The sequence below is a fragment of the Podarcis liolepis genome, assembly GCF_965112155.1.
Source record: "Podarcis liolepis genome assembly, chromosome: 14".
Lineage (NCBI taxonomy): Eukaryota > Metazoa > Chordata > Lepidosauria > Squamata > Lacertidae > Podarcis > Podarcis liolepis.
Genome location: NC_139569.1, coordinates 40,209,306 through 40,227,877, shown reverse-complemented (window position 1 = coordinate 40,227,877; position 18,572 = coordinate 40,209,306). Strand labels below are relative to the sequence as shown.

Sequence of the window (18,572 nt, the reverse complement as noted above, 5' to 3'; positions counted from 1 at the left end):
AGACTGGTGACTGGGAGCAGCCGCCGAAACCACATAACACCGGTCTTGAAAGACCTACATTGGCTCCCAGTACGTTTCCGAGCACAATTCAAAGTGTTGGTGCTGACCTTTAAAGCCCTAAACGGCCTCGGTCCAGTATATCTGAAGGAGCGTCTCCACCCCCATCGCTCAGCTCAGCCCAGACACTGAGGTTCAGTGCCGAGGGCCTTCTGGTGGTTCCCTTACTGCGAGAAGCCAAGTTACAGGGAACCAGGCAGAGGGCCTTCTCGGTAGTGGCGCCCGCCCTGTGGAATGCCCTCCCATCAGATGTCAAAGCGATAAATAACTACCTGACATTCAGAAGACATCTGAAGGCAGCCCTGTTCAGGGAAGTTTTTAATATGTGACATTTTAGTGTATTTTTCATCTTTGTTGGAAGCCGCCCAGAGTGGCTGGGGAAACCCAGCCAGATGGGCGGGGTACAAATAATAAATAATTATTATTATTATTAGTATTATTATTATTATTAGTATTATTATTATTATAAGTTTCTTTCCCGTTGGGAAAGTGCTTTTAGGAGGGAAAGCAAATGTATGGAGGAATCACCTCAAATATCAATAATCACCCCTCCACACAGGCCAAAAACATAGGATGCATACCAAGTGCATAAAGTGTGTTCTCCTTCATGTAGAGCACATGTTGCGGTGAGGGCTAGAAAGACACCCCGCTGTTGCTGGGCGGGAAAGAGTTTGGCCACCATTAGCAGAGAGCTGGCTGTTGCTGGGGAGAATTATATGTTGCAATTTTTGGATTGACAGCCCTAGTCCTAGTCTTTAAATGCTAAGGGAGCTGGGCATGTTTAGCCTGGAGAAGAGGAGGTTAAGGGGTGATATGATAGCCATGTTCAAATATATAAAAGGATGTCACATAGAGGAGGGAGAAAGGTTGTTTTCTGCTGCTCCAGAGAAGCGGACACGGAGCAATGGATTCAAACTACAAGAAAGAAGATTCCACCTAAACATTAGGAAGAACTTCCTGACAGTAAGAGCTGTTCGACAGTGGAATTTGCTGCCAAGGAGTGTGGTGGAGTCTCCTAATTTGGAGGTCTTTAAGCAGAGGCTTGACAACCATATGTCAGGAGTTCTCTGATGGTGTTTCCTGCTTGGCAGGGGGTTGGACTCGATGGCCCTTGTGGTCTCTTCCAACTCTATGATTCTATGATTCTATGCCCTGCATGCAGCGTTGAGCTTCCTCTTTTCGCTGTGTGCATTGGATCACCCGCCCTCCCTCCCTATTTTAGGCTGTTCACTTGACCTTGCTATGCCTGTCATGGGGTCGTCTGCTTTGGGGCAGGGGCCTGGTAGGAATTTTGTCCATTTGGCTGATTGGCTGGTGCCATTTGGTTTTTGCCTACTGCGTAGCAAATCGTCACAACTTATAAGGTTGCGGTTAGGCATTGGTTTGGGAATTGGTTGGTGGAGGGTTATGGATTTGGCTGTGCCTGCCCCTCGAAAAGTGCTGCTGCTGCAAGGGTTTTCTGTTAAAGGAACCCAGGGGCTCACCATGCTTTTGTCCGAACCCTGTCAAGGGGCTAGGGCCACGCAAGAGCCCCTGGGAACATTTGGGGAGAGGTGAGGCATGGTTCCCAGTCCCGTCTCTCTCCCCGGGTGTCTTACCCTTTCTGACTTCGCAGGTGTGCGAATGTCAAACTGTCCCCTGCGGGGTCAGATAGTCACAACCAATGCCTAAGCAACCACTCACATTGCTTGTAGTTTAATAAAGTTGTGGCCAAAATTATGCCAAAACCTTAAACAAAAATAATGTGTCACTTGTGTTTTATTGGGGGGTGTCTTGGGGACCTCGACATGCAAAAAATAAAAGTTCCAGTAATGTTTGGAAGTACACTAAATCATCTCTCTTGGGTAAGACTTCTGTTCTCCTTTGAGTTTGTTTTGTAATAACACTCAACATGATGTTGGTGTACTGCAATAGGGTTGTTGTTTTTTAGAGACTCAAACAGTATGCTCTCTCTTGACCTTCTCTAGCCCAGGATGATTGGATAAAAGGTTCACTTGGGAATTCTGAAGGCTAAACTAATGTAGCCTTGTGTATTGGTACCAGGCCTGGTCAGAGAATTCCCTTCCGTAGGGAGTAATATTGTTCTGTTTTTGAAGTCCTGAATTCTTGAAAACACATCTCGATAATCTGGTGGAGCTTGTTTTCTAAGCCATGAGTACTTTGAGGTTGTTTCTTTATTAGTCTTATTATTACCTGCCAATGAAGCTATAATAAGAATATTTCATCCTATTACAATAGAGTGATGATCTCTGCCTATATGGAAAGATTTTTGGCAGAGGGTAACTGAAACTGAAACGGAACTGTACAGAACAACCTTATATTTACAGAGCAAAATATCCTCTTGAATTATATACCCAGCACATGGAACCTTACAAAAGGACAATATGAGTGGACTCTCCATGCCCTTACCACAGCAAAAAGACTGATCCTGATGAACTGGGAAAATAAAAATGCGGCTCCCTTCTACGATTGGATTGAAGACTTATACAAACTCGCAACATATGAACAACTTGCAAATAAATGCAGACTTGCAATGGACAAATTCTATGATATTTGGAATCCATTCTTACAAATACAGTGGTGCCCCGCAAGACGAATGCCTCGCAAGACGGAAAACCCGCTAGATGAAAGGGTTTTTTCGTTTTTGAGCTGCAAGACGATTTTCCCTATGGGCTTGCTTTGCAAGACAAAAACGTCTTGCAAGTGTTCCGATTTTTTTTTCGCTCCCCCCCCCTTTTCTAAGCCTCTAAGCCGCTAATAGCCTTTTAGCCGCTAATCCGCTAAGCCTTTAATAGCCGCTAAACCGCTAATAGTGCTAATCCGCTAAGCCGCTAATGGGCTTGCTTCGCAAGACGAAAAAACTGCTAGACGAAGAGACTCGCGGAACGGATTGATTTCGTCTTGCGAGGCACCACTGTACTGTAATAGGTTAAGATCTGGTAAAGTATAATAACAACCTTGTAAAATATACAGTTTTGGGTTTCCCTCCTCTCCCCTTTATTTTCCCTTCTACATGGGTTCTGTTTCTCTTTTTCTCTCTTTTATTTAAGTCTCACCATGTTTAGTGCACATATAGGTAAAGGTAAAGGGACCCCTGACCCTTAGGTCCAGTTGTGACCGACTCTGGGGTTGCAGCAATCATCTCGCTTTACTGGCCGAGGGAGCCAGCGTACAGCTTCCGGGTCATGTGGCCAGCATGACTAAGCCACTTCTGGCGAACCAGAGCAGCGCACGGAAACGCCGTTTACCTTCCCGCTGGAACGGTACCTATGTATCTACTTGCACTGGCGTGCTTTTGAACTGCTAGGTTGGCAGGAGCAGGGACCGAGCAACGGGAGCTCACCCAGTCATGGGGATTTGAACCGCCGACCTTCTGATCAGCAAGTCCTGGGCTCTGTGGTTTAACCCACAGTGCCACCTGCGTCCCTTAGTACACATATAGTTGTGTACTTTTTGAACTTTCAATAAAGATGTTTAAAGGGGGTGGGATAAAGATCTCTGCCTAATAAAGTGCTGACTACAACCCAGAATATGAAACGAAAATCACATCCTGGTTTGACTGATATATGGGTTTGTGGTAAGATACTAAACCATGGTTTCCCAGTTCAGATATAGCAGGAAACTGTGGTTTAATGTTATGGCAACAGACAGACATGGAGCACAGCAACATTATAGTCTAATACAGAGGTCAGCAACCTTTTTCAGCCATTGGCCGGTCCACCTTCCCTCAGACCATGTGGTGGGCCGGACTATATTTTTTTTTGGGGGGGGGGATGAATGAATTCCTATGCCTCTCAAATAACCCAGAGATGCATTTTAAATAAAAGGACACATTCTACTCATGTAAAAACACGCTGGTTCCTGGACTGTCCATGAGCCAGACTGAGAGGGGATTGGGCCACATCCGGCCCCTGGGCCTTAGGTTGCCTACCCCTGGTCTAATAGAACAGGATTGTTATGTCTGCTTCTTGTTGCTTTTATCATTTTGTGGCTTTTAGCTTATTTTTTTAAATAATGATGTTAATTGTTTTGTTCATTTTGCAAACCATCTTGAGAATATGGTTGAGAGGGTAGTGTTGTAATACATAAATAAAAGAAACTGAATGTATGAAAAAATGCCAGTGAGTTACCGGTAATTCTCCTTGCCATTTACCTTGCTGTGCCAAAAGTGACCGAGAAAACAGGACCACTTTCTATACCCAGGAAAGCTCCAATATATTCCTTTTTTTCGGCTTACGTAATCTGAAAACTTTTCACATTTCATGGCAGGAATTGCAGATTTGCAGCTGAGTTGACAGGGGACTGTAGCCAATCATGGCTGCATTTATTAGCATACATATATGAAATCAGGGATTTCACATTCACACATGACATATTTAAGTGTATAATCAACATAAAATTAAGTGTACACCTTAAAAAGGCCGTGCTTTAATTCACCCGTACTCTGACGGCCTTTGAAAAACTCTGTGCCAAAAAGCATATTAGATATTGTACAATGATGGACAGTGGATCATCACAGCCATTAACAGATTCTTTTTTAAAAAAAGAATCTGTGTTTGTTACAGCTGCAGTATGTTAATGCTATATTTACAATCTTAAATCCCATTTCAAACAAATGAAATCTCAGAAAATGATGTTTATTGCTAAACATTCTATTCAAAACAACCTAAAATAGAAGCTTAGAGTTCAGCTTAAAGAAAGATCATCTCTGTCATATTCAAAGCTGGGATCAACATTCCTCACTTCTATGTTAGCTTCACAAAGCATAGAGAAGCAGAAAAAATGTGCAGACGGTTTGGTGTCACCATCTACAAGCCAACAAACTGCAAAGGAGACCCATTAGCACCTTACAAATGCACAGAGATTTACACGCCTGTAGATCAGGTGTGGGGAATCTTTGGTCCTCCAGACGCAGGTGGCGCTGTGGGTTAAACCACAGAGCCTAGGACTTGCCAATCAGAAGGTCGGCGGTTCAAATCCCCGTGATGGGGTGAGCTCCCGTTGCTTGGTCCCTGCTCCTGCCAACCTAGCAGTTCGAAAGCACGTCAAAGTGCAAGTAGATAAATAGGTACTGCTCCAGCAGGAAAGTAAATGGTGTTTCCGTGCGCTGCTCTGGTTCACCAGAAGCAGCTTAGTTATGCTGGCCACATGACCCAGAAGCTGTACACTGGCTCCCTCGGCCAGTAAAGCGCAATGAGTGCCGCAACCCCAGAGTCGGCCACGACTAGACCTAATGGTCTCTTTACCTAATGGTCTCTTTACAGTTACCTATATGTGCACTAAACATGGTGAGACATAAATAAAAGAGAGAGAAAGAGAAACAGAAGCGGCTTAGTCATGCTGGCCACATGACCCGGAAGCTGTTTGCGGACAAACGCCGGCTCCCTCGGCCAATAAAGCGAGATGAGCACCGCAACCCCAGAGTCGGTCATGACTGGACCTAATGGTCAGGGGTCCCTTTACCTTTACCTTTACGATCAGGTGTGGGGAATCTTTGGTCCTCCAGAGGTTGCTGAACTACAACTCCCATCAGCCACAGCAAGCATGGCCAGGGATGATGGGAGTTGTAGTTCAACAACACAGAGAGCCAAGGATACCCCACACCTACTGTGGACGTACATAACCAGCCAGACTATGCCATGGCTAAGCTGAATAGGAAATAATCCTCATAGCTCACCACAGAATAAAAGTGGGTCGAGCCACTTGGCGTTCAAAGATTTCTCAGACTAATAAAGTTGCCCATTGCTCATTAAAAAAAAGTTGTGCATAATGTCATTTGTCAACTTCCAGGGAGATATTTTCTGTTCCAAAAGAAGAAAGGAAAAGTACAAGAAAGAAGAGTGTTCATAATCATCTCCCCAGCATGCATCCTATTTACTTCAAATTTCACTTGTATGAGGCATAAGATATAATTGCAGTTATGACAACATTAAAAAGTTACGAACGGACTGCTTCTCATTATTGCTCCATGTGCGACTTGCATGTGTCACTAATAAAAACATGATGATATTTACTGGGGCACCAATTGCCAGGGCGTTCTTGAGTAGAGTTCTGAAAGGGAAACTTTGGCCACCCCTCTGTTTGTCATTTACCCACACATTTGGTGTTAATATTCTTTAGGCTGATTAACATGTGTATGTATATCGTTCATGATTTCAACACTCAACGTTGTATTCCTACATTCAGCTGAATTGTGAGAATGTGTCGTTTGTTGAAAGCTGCAAGGCTGGAAGTGATGTCAATGTATCACTGGTGCAGAGTCCCATATTAGAATGCTACCATATAGCAAAAGCTCCATGCATGTAAAAAGCTAGCACACCAGGGGAAGAGTTTTAGTATATCCTCCGCAGTGATGTTCTAATTTTTCATCTCTGTTTGTAAGCACCTGCATTTTGAACTGGTATAATCCAGAATTCTATCACTACAGACCATCATCCAATTTTGCCATGGGTGCACAGTCGTACCTCGGTTGACGAACACCTTAGCAGTCAAATGTTCTGGCTCCCAAACGCTGCAAACCCAGAAGGGAGTGTTCCGGTTTGCAAACTATTTTTGGAAGCCAAGCATTCCGCGGCTCCTGCAGCCAATTGGAAGCTGTGCCATGGAAGTCGAACATTTTGGAAGTCGAATGGACTCCAGGAACGGATTCCGTTCAGCTTCTAAGGTACAACTGTAGTAGACTGGCCTATCGCCCTTCTTTCCAGGGGCTTTCCAAACACAGTCAATCTGTACAACAATCCCAAGACTACATTTGGTTTCAGTCTGCTAATTCCTATCCTCCATTCCATCGCTAAAGAGTTCTGACTGATGCTTCCCAAATCTCTACACTCAGGTGGCAATCCTCTTTCTCAGGGTTAGAGTGAATGAGACAACTCTCCTGATCCGACCCATTACACCGAGGGAAGAGTGTATCTGTCTGTCTGACTCCTTCTCACCCACCTGGCGTGCACAGGTGAGGACTAAATGCCTGAATACCAGCTACAAATGTACAATTCTTCATATGCAGGTGAAAAAAGCACATGCTTTTCTTTATTTTATTTAAAAGCATTTTAATGCAGTGGTACCTCGGGTTACAGATGCTTCAGGTTACAGACTCCGCTAACGCAGAAATAGTACCTCGGGTTAAGAACTTTGATTCAGGATGAGAACAGAAATTGCGCAGCGGTGGCGTGGTGGCAGGAGACCCCATTAGCTAAAGTGGTACCTCAGGTTAAGAACAGTTTCAGGTTAAGAACAGACCTCCAGAACAAATTAAGTTCTTAACCCAAGGTACCACTGTACTTTAAAATCTCTAAGTGGTAGGTAAAAGGTAAAGGTAAAGAACACTTGGATGGTGTCAAAGGCAACTATGGGCTTGCGGCGCTCATCTCGCTTTATTGGCCAAGGGAGCCAGCGTACAGCTTCTGGGTCATGTGGCCAGCATGGCTTAGCCTCTTCTGGCGAACCAGAGCAGCGCACGGAAACGCCGTTTACCTTCCCGCTGGAGCGGTACCTATTTATCTACTTGCATTTTGACGTGCTTTTGAACTGCTAGGTGGGCAGGAGCAGGGACCGAGCAACAGGAGCTCACCCCGTTGTGGGGATTCGAACCGCCAACCTTCTGATCAGCAAGTCCTAGGCTCTGTGGTTTAACCCACAGCACCACCCGCATCCCAGTAACATAGGAAGCTGCTTTATACTGAGTCAGGCCATTGGTCCATCTACCCTATCAATTGTTTGTTGCTAACTGGGAGCATCTTTCCAGGGCTTCAGGCAGGAGATTTCTCCCAGTCCTACCTGGAGATGATGGTGGCTGAACCTGGGACCTCCTGCAGGAGCACAGATGCTCTACCATTCATCTATGGCCCTTCCTCCAGCCCTAAAGGATTGGTTTGCCGTAAGAATTTTAAGGTCTCAAATATAGCATAAATATTCATAAATGCCCACATATATAAATATATGAACCTTGTGTCTGAAATAGTATGGGAGAGCAATCCTGGAGCCATTTTGACTCTCCCAATGACCTCAAATATTCCTCTGCGGTAAGGGAGGCAAATGAGGAAAGCCTTCCCACTGCCTTCTTGCTTGCAAATCCTGTCTTAAGGACATATTTGTGTATGAATAGGGTGAGCCAGTGACCTGCATTCAGGAACTAAAGTATTTACCATCACAATAGAATGGCCGGACTGCCCTGGTAATGTAATCAGTGACCATTATCAGGTATCCTGGATTTCTGCTGTAGACTGCCTCCCTCTGGATTTCTGCTGTAGACCGCCTCCCTCTGTGATGTATGCATGATGTTTTGGGGTGGTGGTCTTGGGCTACAGGGTGGGCAATTTCAAAAGTCTATATAAGGGCTGGTGCACCATTGTTCAGGGTTCTCCTCCCTCCTGCGTGTGGTAAGTGGGGACCCTGTCACAACAGTTCCTTGAATAAAGATCAAGCTTACTATCAGCTTTGCTTCTCAATATACCATGATTGGCCTCTTTTACTTTCTCCTACCAACAGGGAACCCACTTAAGGACTCTATACGGGCTCTGGAATACCCCATAAGGGAAAGGGAGCAGTTTTTCTTATAACAGGTTGGTATGTGCCAACCACAAAGCCTAGGGCTTGCCGATCGGAAGGTCGGCACTTTGAATCCCCGCGACGGGGTGAACTCCCGTTGTTCAGTCCCTGCTCCTGCCCACCTAGCAGTTCGAAAGGACATCAAGTGCAAGTAGATAAATAGGTACCACTCCGGTGGGAAGGTAAATGGTGTTTTCGTGCACTGCTCTGGTTCGCCAGAAGTGGCTTAGTCATGCTGGCCACATGACCCGGAAGCTGTCTGCGGACAAACGCCCGCTCCCTCAGCCTATAGAGAGAGATGAGCACACAACCCCAGAAATCGTCCATGACTGGAGCTAATGGTCAGGGGTACCTTTACCTTTACGTGCCTGGAAAAGAAGCTGCGGTTGAGGGCAGAAAAGACTGGAAGGCCATGTGGGACTCCCCACTCCTGTTTTAATACTTCAATATCAGGATTCTGCATTTTGACAAATGCCTTATAATTTCCATCACTGTCTACTGGCAAGAGATATTGCATGCGGAGAATTATAAAGGCGTGCTTCTTACTTGCCATCAATGAGTACTTCGGCCTGCCGGTTGTTCACCTGGTTGTCACTTTTGTGGCGAAACTGCAAAGGGTTAAAAGGAAGAAGAAAAAACAGGCCTGTAAATGCCCAGGTAAGTGTGGTACACAGTACTCTGCAATTAGGTTCCAGCCAGACTACGTTTTTTAAATGAAGTTGACTTGCAGCAGAATGTAAACAAGTTGCTTGGAACAGGAAAGTAAAATGGACTTAGCTAGGGGTTCCATTTGCAGATTTCCACATTGCTGTTTTGCAAGCCAGGAGCAGAAATGTAAGGACAAATATAAATAGTTTTCCAGATGTCTCTTTACGGGCTTTCCTAAGCGAGACTGAGAGTTGAAGTGAGGAGGCGACATCAAGGAAAGAATGCCGGAAAAGCCCATAGCTCAGGAGCAGAAAATTAGGAGCTGTGTGGGAATGTTCTTTATCTGTTTATTGATCTGCAATATTTCTTATCCACACTTCACCGTAAGATCCCAGGGTCAGATACAGGAATAGAAAATAGGGTTAAAAACACAGATAACAGCATTACAATTCTAAAATGCCCAAACCCTTTCCAAACAAAGCAGAACAATATAAATTCTTCCCCGTACCAAAAAAAGGTGCACCCACAAAACACGTTCAGTGTAAAGAGGTGTGTCATCAGCATATGGCAGAAGTTGCACAATGAAAATGGTAGATGCACTTCTGTGGAGAAGGGGTCCCACAATTTAGGGACCATTCTGAAAATTAGAGGTTTTTGCCCTCGTGATATATTGCAGAGCTGCTACTTAAAGCTTTAAGAAGTTAAATGGGAAAAGACTGGGGAGAAAATTGCTCCCCAAAGTGCTGTTTCCAGAGTGGGCAAACTCTAGCGGCTTCCCTTTTCTAAACTTGAACTTTCAGACACATTTATTTCATCTATGAATCACTTCCCATGAGGCATCCCAAAGCAATTTGCGATATAACAAAAACACATATAAAACACTTACAAATGTTAAAAACAGCTAAAACAATTGCACATACAGCCTGGTCAAACTGGCCAGCGTGTGGTCAACCGTAAGCAACAATAATCCTCAGGGCCAGTTCAAGGCTTTTTGCTGCCTGAGGCCAGGCAAAAATTGGCAGCCTCATCTATCATGGAGCGTGGTACCCAAAGTAGGTCAAGGTATTTGGGCACCTTATGCAGAAAACAATAATAATCAGGAATCTTTGCTAGCTAAGGAGTAAAGTCTACTCATGAGGGCACTACTCCTCACAAGGGCACCATCTAGCAGGTGGGAAGATGAGGTCCCCCAAAAAAAATTCAAGGAGGGAGCCACGGCAAGCTCCATTGGACCTATCCACACCTGTGACCGGCCCCATTGGGGGCTCTCCTGTAGCTGTGACAGGCCCACTGGACCTACCCACAGCCACAGCAGGCCCCCTCAGGCCTCCCCATGGCTGTGAAGAGTCCCATCAGACCTCCTCCTGCCATGAGATGCCATACACACACACATAAAGTTGGGCAGAACCCAGTTTGTGTGACTCCTGATGTGTAGTTTGTTACTCTGAATGAAGTCTTAGCTTTTGGACAGGCACTCTAGCACCTAGCTACAGCCTGATGGTGATGATGATGCTTCGGCGATCCCTCATAGCCAAGTAAGATTGTCTTCCATAAACATGGTTTTAACAGTGAGTTTGTAAGTGACACTGAAGGCCAATTCTGGATCCACACGTCCTTCCACAGTGGGGACACAGGGTTCTGGGTGGGAGTTGATCATGGTGAGGGTTTGCCAAGCGTGCCTTCCTCTTAGCACATTTCTCCCTTTTGTCCTGAGTTTGAGTGTCTTCAAAACCCACGTCACCTTTGGTGAAGGCTGTTCTCCAAGTGGAGCGCTCGCAGGCCAGTGTTTCCAAGTTGTCAGTGTTTATACTACATTTATTTTAGATTTGCCATGAGAGAGTCTTTAAACTTCTTTTGTTGACCAACACCATTATGCTTTCCATTTTTATGTTCGGAAAAGAGTAGTTGCTTTGGAAGACGATGATCAGGCATCTCCACAACATGACCAGTCCAACGAAGTTGATGTTGAATAATCACTGATTCAACACTTGTGATCTTTGCTTCTTCAAGTACACTGGCATTAGTTCGCCTGTCTTCCCAAGCGATGTGCGAAAATGTTCGGAGACACTGTTGATGGAATCTTTCGAGGAGTTGCAGATGGTGTTTATAAATGGTCCATGTTTCACAAGCATACAGTAAGGTTGGCAGTACAATAGCTTTGTAAACAAGCATTTTGGTTTCCCTGTGAATGTCCCAGCCCTCAAATTCTCTAAAGCCTGATGCTAAACCTTCATGTGCCAGTGATCTCTTGGGCTTGGGTGTGGCTCAACTTCCATGTCTACCTCTGAGCCCTCAATAACAGCCAAATGGAGCTGAAGTGCCGTAATGCCTAACAGTCCTGGTTCTGCCTCACTGTTGCCTAACCTGTCCTTCTGTATCATGTGTAGGGAATCTTTGGCCCTCCAGATGTTGCTTAACTACAGCTCTCATCAACTTCAGCAAGCATGGCCAAGGCCCAAGGATTGTGGAAGTTGTTGTTCAGCACAATCTGGAGGACCAAAGTTTACCTGCACCAGTTCCATATGGTTCCCTTCAGGAAGGATGAGGTCCTCCTCTGAAGAAGACTCCTTTAGTGGGTGCCTGATATGCACCCTCTCAAGAAAGAAAGAAAGAAAGAAAGAAAGAAAGAAAGAAAGAAAGAAAGAAAGGACCCACAAGGTAACCAAGAATTAGTCAGGCACAATGTGAAGTCTTCTTGCAAGCAAGAATTGATGGACAGATGCAGGCTGATGAACCATTGAGACACTAATCACTCAAGCAGCTGCCAGTTTAGTTGTTGACTGCAAGGCCTTCAGTTCTGTTGCTTTGCAAGATCAAAGGTTTGCCCTGTTGCAATGCCAGAGAATATTTCGCAAAAACACAGAACTGTTTCCCACTGGAGTCAAGCCAGTGGATGCGAAAGAAAAATAACCCCACCTTCCTCGGTTTTAGCTCCACGTTGCTCATCTGCACTAGAACCTTACTAAATATTATCAGAATATAATGCAAGATCTTTTTAAGAAGAAAGACATTTGAGAATTTTATTCAAAACCAAATGTGTGTTTCTTCCACTACCCACTGTTGTCTGGAAATGCCCTGGCAAAGAAAAAGACCAAGAATTCCCCCCAATTATTTTTTTTACTTTTAATGGTTTCCCCTAACTCACTTCAATTTGATGTATGTTTATTAATGGAATCCTCAAAGCCCCGGGGAGGATTCAGTGAAGAATTCAAGTTTCTTCATCGCCCGCTGAACTGTTTCACAACATCCAAAATCTCCCAATGAAATGCCTGTTTTTGCAAAATCGCCCAATGAAATGCCTGTTTTTGCAGAACTCCTACCCTGGTGCAAAAAAACAGAACACCCTCCAAACGAACCCAGAAACTTGCTGAACTACAGCTTCCACCAGCCCCAGAAAACTTGGTCAATGGCCTAAGAGTTGTAATTCAGCAAAAACTGGAAAACCAAAGGTTACCCCCATCTGAACTTTACACACACACACACACACACACACTTATATTGGGTTTTTTAATACATCATTTCCAACAATCATTTAACATAACTTCTTATATTATACAATATTGTGACTTCCGACAGCAACTTCTGAAGCTTTCCCATTCTTTATCGCTTGTTCTGCATTTCTTAATTTCTCTATTGCTTTTAATTGTCCTTAACTAATAATTCTCATCATAGTCTTTCTTGCAATGTTTCAAATAATCCTCCTTACAGAACTTCTTGCAATCCTACTAACGTAATCTGTTTATTACAATTGCTTTTCAAATAGTTCAGATATTTACTCCAGTCTTCTAAGAATCTCTGATCCTGCAGGTTTCGAATCCTTTCTGTTCATTTGTCTAATTCTGCATAGTCCATTAATTTGATCTGCCATTCTTCTTTCGTCAGTAATTCTTAACTCCATCTGAACTTCATCTGCACTACTGAGTTCCCTGTGAACACAGTATCCTGGCTGATCCCAGCAAGCGTGCTCTGACCGCCACTCAGCTGATCCGTGGGGAAAGCAAGACTCCTTAGCCAATGCACAATGAGAAGCACATTCTAAGGCTCCCAATTGTGCATTGACAACTGTAGGCCTGTCTCTCCCATACCTGATTTCACCCATGGCATCAGGTGCAGGGCAGGTGGGTGTGGTTTGGGGAAAACAGCCTCATGGGCCACACTGAAACCCTAAGTAGGTCCATGAGCTGCGGTAACTGTGCCCCTGAAGGACCAGGTGTGTAGCCTGGGAGGCATTATGGACTCACAGCTGTCCATGGAGGCGCAGGTCAATTCTGTGTCCAGGGCGGCTGTCTACCAGCTCCATCTGGTACGCAGGCTGAGACCCAGCTGCCCGCCTTGCCAGAGTGGTGCATGCTCTAGTTATCTCTTGCTTGAACTCCTGCAATGCGCTCTACATGGGGCTACTTTTGAAGGTGACCAGGAAACTGCAACTAATCCAGAATGCGGCAGCTAGACTGGTGACTGGGAGTAGCCACCAGGACCACATAACACTGGTCCTGAAAGACCTACATTGGCTCCCAGTATGTTTCTGAGCACAATTCAAAGTGTTGGTGCTGACCTTTAAAGCCCTCAACGGCCTCGGTCCTGTATACCTGAAGGAGCGTCTCCACCCCCATCGTCCAGCCCAGACACTGAGGTCCAGCTCCAAGGGCCTTCTGGCGGTTCCCTCCCTGCGAGAAGTGAGGTTACAGGGAACCAGGCAGACGGCCTTTTACAAAAACTATACCATTCAGTATTTCATTATTACATCCATCAAAACTGTTGAATTTATCTTAACAAGCCCTTACAGACGGCCTTCCTTGAAGTGAGACAAATAACCTATTCCACTTTTTTTTTTAAGACCAACACAACCACCCCCACCCATGGTAGGGGGTTTGTGTAAAAAGGAAGGAAGGACCAGGCTGGTCTTTCATTGTGGGTGTATTCTGCAACATGTTCTTTACACAACAGTAGTACGTTTGTGGTAGATTTATTCTGCTTTACTTTGTTCTGCAATGCTACCACAGTAGTGTTTTCTGGAGGTGCTATAGCACAACAAAAACCGGCCAAAAATAAACCACAACATTTACTGCATAAGAAGTTACATTAAACACTTGTAGTTTAATGGTGATTTTTTTGGACATAATGGAGATGTAAAAGATTTGGATTATTATAAGAGATGCAGGAGGAAATGATTAACAATAGGACCCGCAAAGGTTGTATGTTGGATATGTGATTGTAAAACTGTAATCTGAAACACACACACACACACACACACACGAAGTTACAGGATTTCAGCAGGAAGTTACAAGATGCCTACTGACTGAAAGTGAAGCAGTCTGACAGCCCCAAAACATTTGCAGAAACAATATTGAAAGCAGGATTGTGTGTTACCACCCTGAAAGCATCAGGAGCACAAATCATCCCAACTGCCCATTAAAAAAGATGTCAGGAGGGAAACATACTCTATGATACGTCATAACCATTTTTTCATCAGTATCTTTTTTTGTGTGCAAAAGCAGAACGTTTTTGAGATTTTCACTCTTCTTAAAATAAAAAGATAAAGAAGGGAGAAAGACTGCATAACATTGCAAACTAAAACCTTGCTGTGAATCCCACTGTCAAAATCAGTAGACAATGGTTAGGGTACAGATACAGAGGTGCTATATCTTTTAGGCAGCCATCTTGTGATAGTGCATGCAATACAAAAAAGGGGGGCACCAGTAAATTACTGCAAAGACTTACGTAGTCGTCGGTGGCATCTTTGGCAGCTGTAATGGTTAAAACCAGCGCTAAAGGAACAATGGTAGCAAACCATGATAAGGAGGATACATCTGGAATCAACTGTAAGAGAACGATTAAAGAATTTTTTGTGTGAGGACAAATAATATTTAAAAAGCCTCCTATAGTTTCAAAAAAAACACAGAATTCTATGAATTCACCAATTCATAGAAATTGTTGAAATGCCAATTTTCACCTAGAGAGTGAAACTGTGTACATACCGTACATTTAAAGCACAACACACACCCAAAAGAATAATGGATACTGTAGGTCCGCTCACCTTTTATCCAGTGGGCGGCATTCCGCCCAGTCAGCCAGGCCTCAACAGTTTTCCGGCGTAGGGGTGGAGATGCGCTGCCTCCTCTTACCCCACATCACAGCCGGCCATGTCATCTGTGCTGCGGACAACCCCAGCCAATCTGCTGCCTGGGTGGGTTTGGCCACGGGCCATTTAATGGTGGCACGGCCGGCTGGCCCCCTCTTTCTCGCCCCTTCGCCAGATCACCCTACCCTCCCACCCTCTTTTCATGCTTTGCTCTGGTATGACCTTGCTATGGCAGTTGTTGGTCGCCATGTTGTTGGGGCCTGGTAGGAATTTTTTCCACCTGGCAAATTGGCACCGGCCATTTGGTTTTCGCCTACCTAGGAGCAATCGTCACAACTTTAATAATAATAATAATAATAATTTATTTGTACCCCGCCCATCTGGCTGGGTTTCCCCAGCCACTCTGGGCAGCTTCCAACAAAGACCAAAAATACACTAAAATGTCATGCATTAAAAACTTCCCCGAACACGGCTGCCTTCAGATGTCTTCTGAATGTCAGGTAGTTGTTTATCTCTTTGACATCTGATGGGAGGGCGTTCCACAGGGAGGGCGCCACTACCGAGAAGGCCCTCTGCCTGGTTCCCTGTAGCTTTATTCTCACATGAGGGAACCACCAGAAGGCCCTCGGCGCTGGACCTCAGCCTCTGGGCAGAACGATGGGGGTGGAGGTTAGACTTTTGTGAGGTTAGGCATTGGGTGAGCCTTTGGTTGGTTGGCTGGAAGGGAGGTTGTTGCCTTGCCTGCCCCTCCTCAGTAAGGGTATCCTGTTAGAGGGATCTGGGGTGTGAATAATATCTGAAGCCTGGGCATGTGCTAGGGCCATGCCACTACCCCAAGGGGGACCCCGCGGGGTGCCCCTATTTGATGTAACTCATAGGGCACCCCCTATTGGTGGTTTACCCTTAAGTGGACTCCCTGTAGATGGGCAGGAGTCAAGATATAGCCTGGCTTCACTCCAACGCCTAAGACAAAACACTCAACATCTGTAACCAATGAAGTTGTGGCCTATTTGAACCCACAAACCAAAATACTCTGTGTCAGTGTGATTTATTGTTCTCCTGGGAACTTGGCTTGGGTGCCTTGGCATGCAATTGACCCCCTCACAGAGCTACAATTCCCAGCATCCTTAACGAACTACAATAACCGGGTCCTTTGGGGGATCATCAGCATCTAAAAGAGTGAGCTAGGTTGCAATAGCCACAGGTAAGTGATGGAGAGCAATAGGCCAAAGTTTGGCGTAGGGAGATGTGGGAGTGGGGTGGAAGAGGCAGGCTGGAAGCTGGGGACAGAGAGATATGTCTTGTTCTGTGCTGGATCCTAAGCTGTGACTAATAGAGATGCAAGGTCTTTTGGGGTGTTAATGCTGTAAGCCCCTCCACCCTCAGCTTGTAAATAAAACTGTATGTACTGAAGACACCAGTCTCCGTTGACCTTCATTCCAAGGAAACTGAACACTGGATAAGGAATTGGAACCTCTGGTCTCCCACTGTTTTTTAGACTACAATTCCCATCATCCCTGACCACTGGTCCTGCTAGCTAGGGATGATGGGAGTTGTAGTCTGAAAACAGCGGGAGACCCAAGTTTGGGGGCCTCTGCTCTTCACTCAGAGTCTCATCACTCAGAGATCAGGTGGCACATAACAATATACAGTCATACCTCGGAAGTTGAACAGAATCCGTTCAACTTCCGAAACGTTCGACTTCCAAAGCGCAGCTTCTGATTGGCTGCAGAAGCCACGGAAGCTCCATCAGACGTCTGGCTTCCAAAAGAACATTAGAAAACTGGAACACTCACTTCTGGTTCAGTCAGGAGTTGGAACGTTTGACTCCCAAGGCATTTGGGAGCCGAGGTACGGCTGTACACAGTTTTCTCTTTTATAACCATTGCCATTTAATTTGCCTTTAAAATAAATATTGAATATAACCTGTAAAATCAGGAGGAACACGAAGTAGGCATTCGCAACCCGCTTGAACTGCTCAAACAAGTTGATAGGCAAAAAGGTCAGAACGTTGTACTTAGATGTTTGGATGCGGTTGTTCTGAAAAATACACAAGAAGGGGGGTGGGGGAGATTTAAAACGTATTAACATGGGAGAGCAAAAAATGTATACATTAAACAGAAAAGCCAGGAAATTGACCCTCATCCAACTCTACAATTTTTATGATTCTGCACCAAAGTTTGGCAACTGGCTAATGGTTATAGACTCAATGATAAACATGATAAAAAATGTGATTCTTAATTTATGCATATACTATTTTGCATATAAAAAGCCAAAGCACTGAGCAATACAAAATTTACAAAATACATAATATATAAACTTTAATCATCGTCATTTATAAAGTCCCTGAACAGCTAAATATAAAGGTCAAGAGCTTTTTTTTCAAGGTGTAAATGCAATTTAGGGTGCTGGTGTCAAGATTGCTGCAAGATAGGGAAGGGTTAAATGTCCCCCTCCTGCTGTGGTTCTGATAACAATTTGGGGGTGGGGGTTAGGAACAGTAGCAGAAACTGCTTGTATTATCTTGTCTGATTTCCATTCCGGACTTCAGACAAACATGTGAATTGTGGCAATTTCTGCTTCTGTTTCCAACAGAGCTCTCCAACATCCCTAATTACGAGTCCAGCATTATTTCCCCCAGATACCAGAGGTCAGTTGTCAGAAGAAAGCCCAATTCCTGTATCACCAGACCCTTCCTTTGCTAAAGCACCCTCCTTTCCCTCCTGTTGGCAAGCCTCTGCCCTCAGAGAAGGTGCTTGACAACAAACTGTGTGCATACCCTCCAAAATTTCTCCGATGAAAATAGGGCTGTCCTAAGGAAAAGCAAACCTAGACAGCATGTTAAAAAGCAGAGACATCACCTTGCCAACCAAGGTCCATATAGTTAAAGCTATGGTTTTCCCAGTAGTGATGTATGGAAGTGAGAGCTGGACCATAAACAAGGCTGATCGCCGAAGAACTGATACTTTTGAATGATGGTGCTGGAGGAGACTCTTGAGAGTCCCATGGACTGCAAGAAGATCAAACCTATTCATTCTGAAGGAAATTAGCCCTGAGTGCTCACTGGAAGGACAGATCCTGAAGCTGAGGCTCCAATACTTGGGCACCTCATGAGAAGAGAAGACTCCCTGGAAAAGACCCTGATGTTGGGAAAGATGGAGGGCACAAGGAGAAGGGGAAGACAGAGGACGAGATGGCTGGACAGTGTTCTCGAAGCTACCAGCATGAGTTTGACCAA

The 18,572-nt window shown here is 44.9% G+C and overlaps 1 protein-coding gene across 1 annotated transcript in view; it reads right to left on the bottom strand.

The window, feature by feature from the left end:
- Positions 1–18,572, bottom strand: part of ATP8B4 (ATPase phospholipid transporting 8B4 (putative)) — a 113,985-nt gene that overhangs the window by 81,145 nt on the left and 14,268 nt on the right. The window contains exons 5-7 of the mRNA XM_083475607.1: positions 17,261–17,374; positions 14,974–15,072; positions 9,151–9,212 (exon numbers count right to left, since the gene is read on the bottom strand). Of these exons, the coding sequence (XP_083331733.1) occupies positions 9,151–9,212; positions 14,974–15,072; positions 17,261–17,374 (275 nt within the window). The remainder of the gene's footprint in view (positions 1–9,150; positions 9,213–14,973; positions 15,073–17,260; positions 17,375–18,572) is intronic.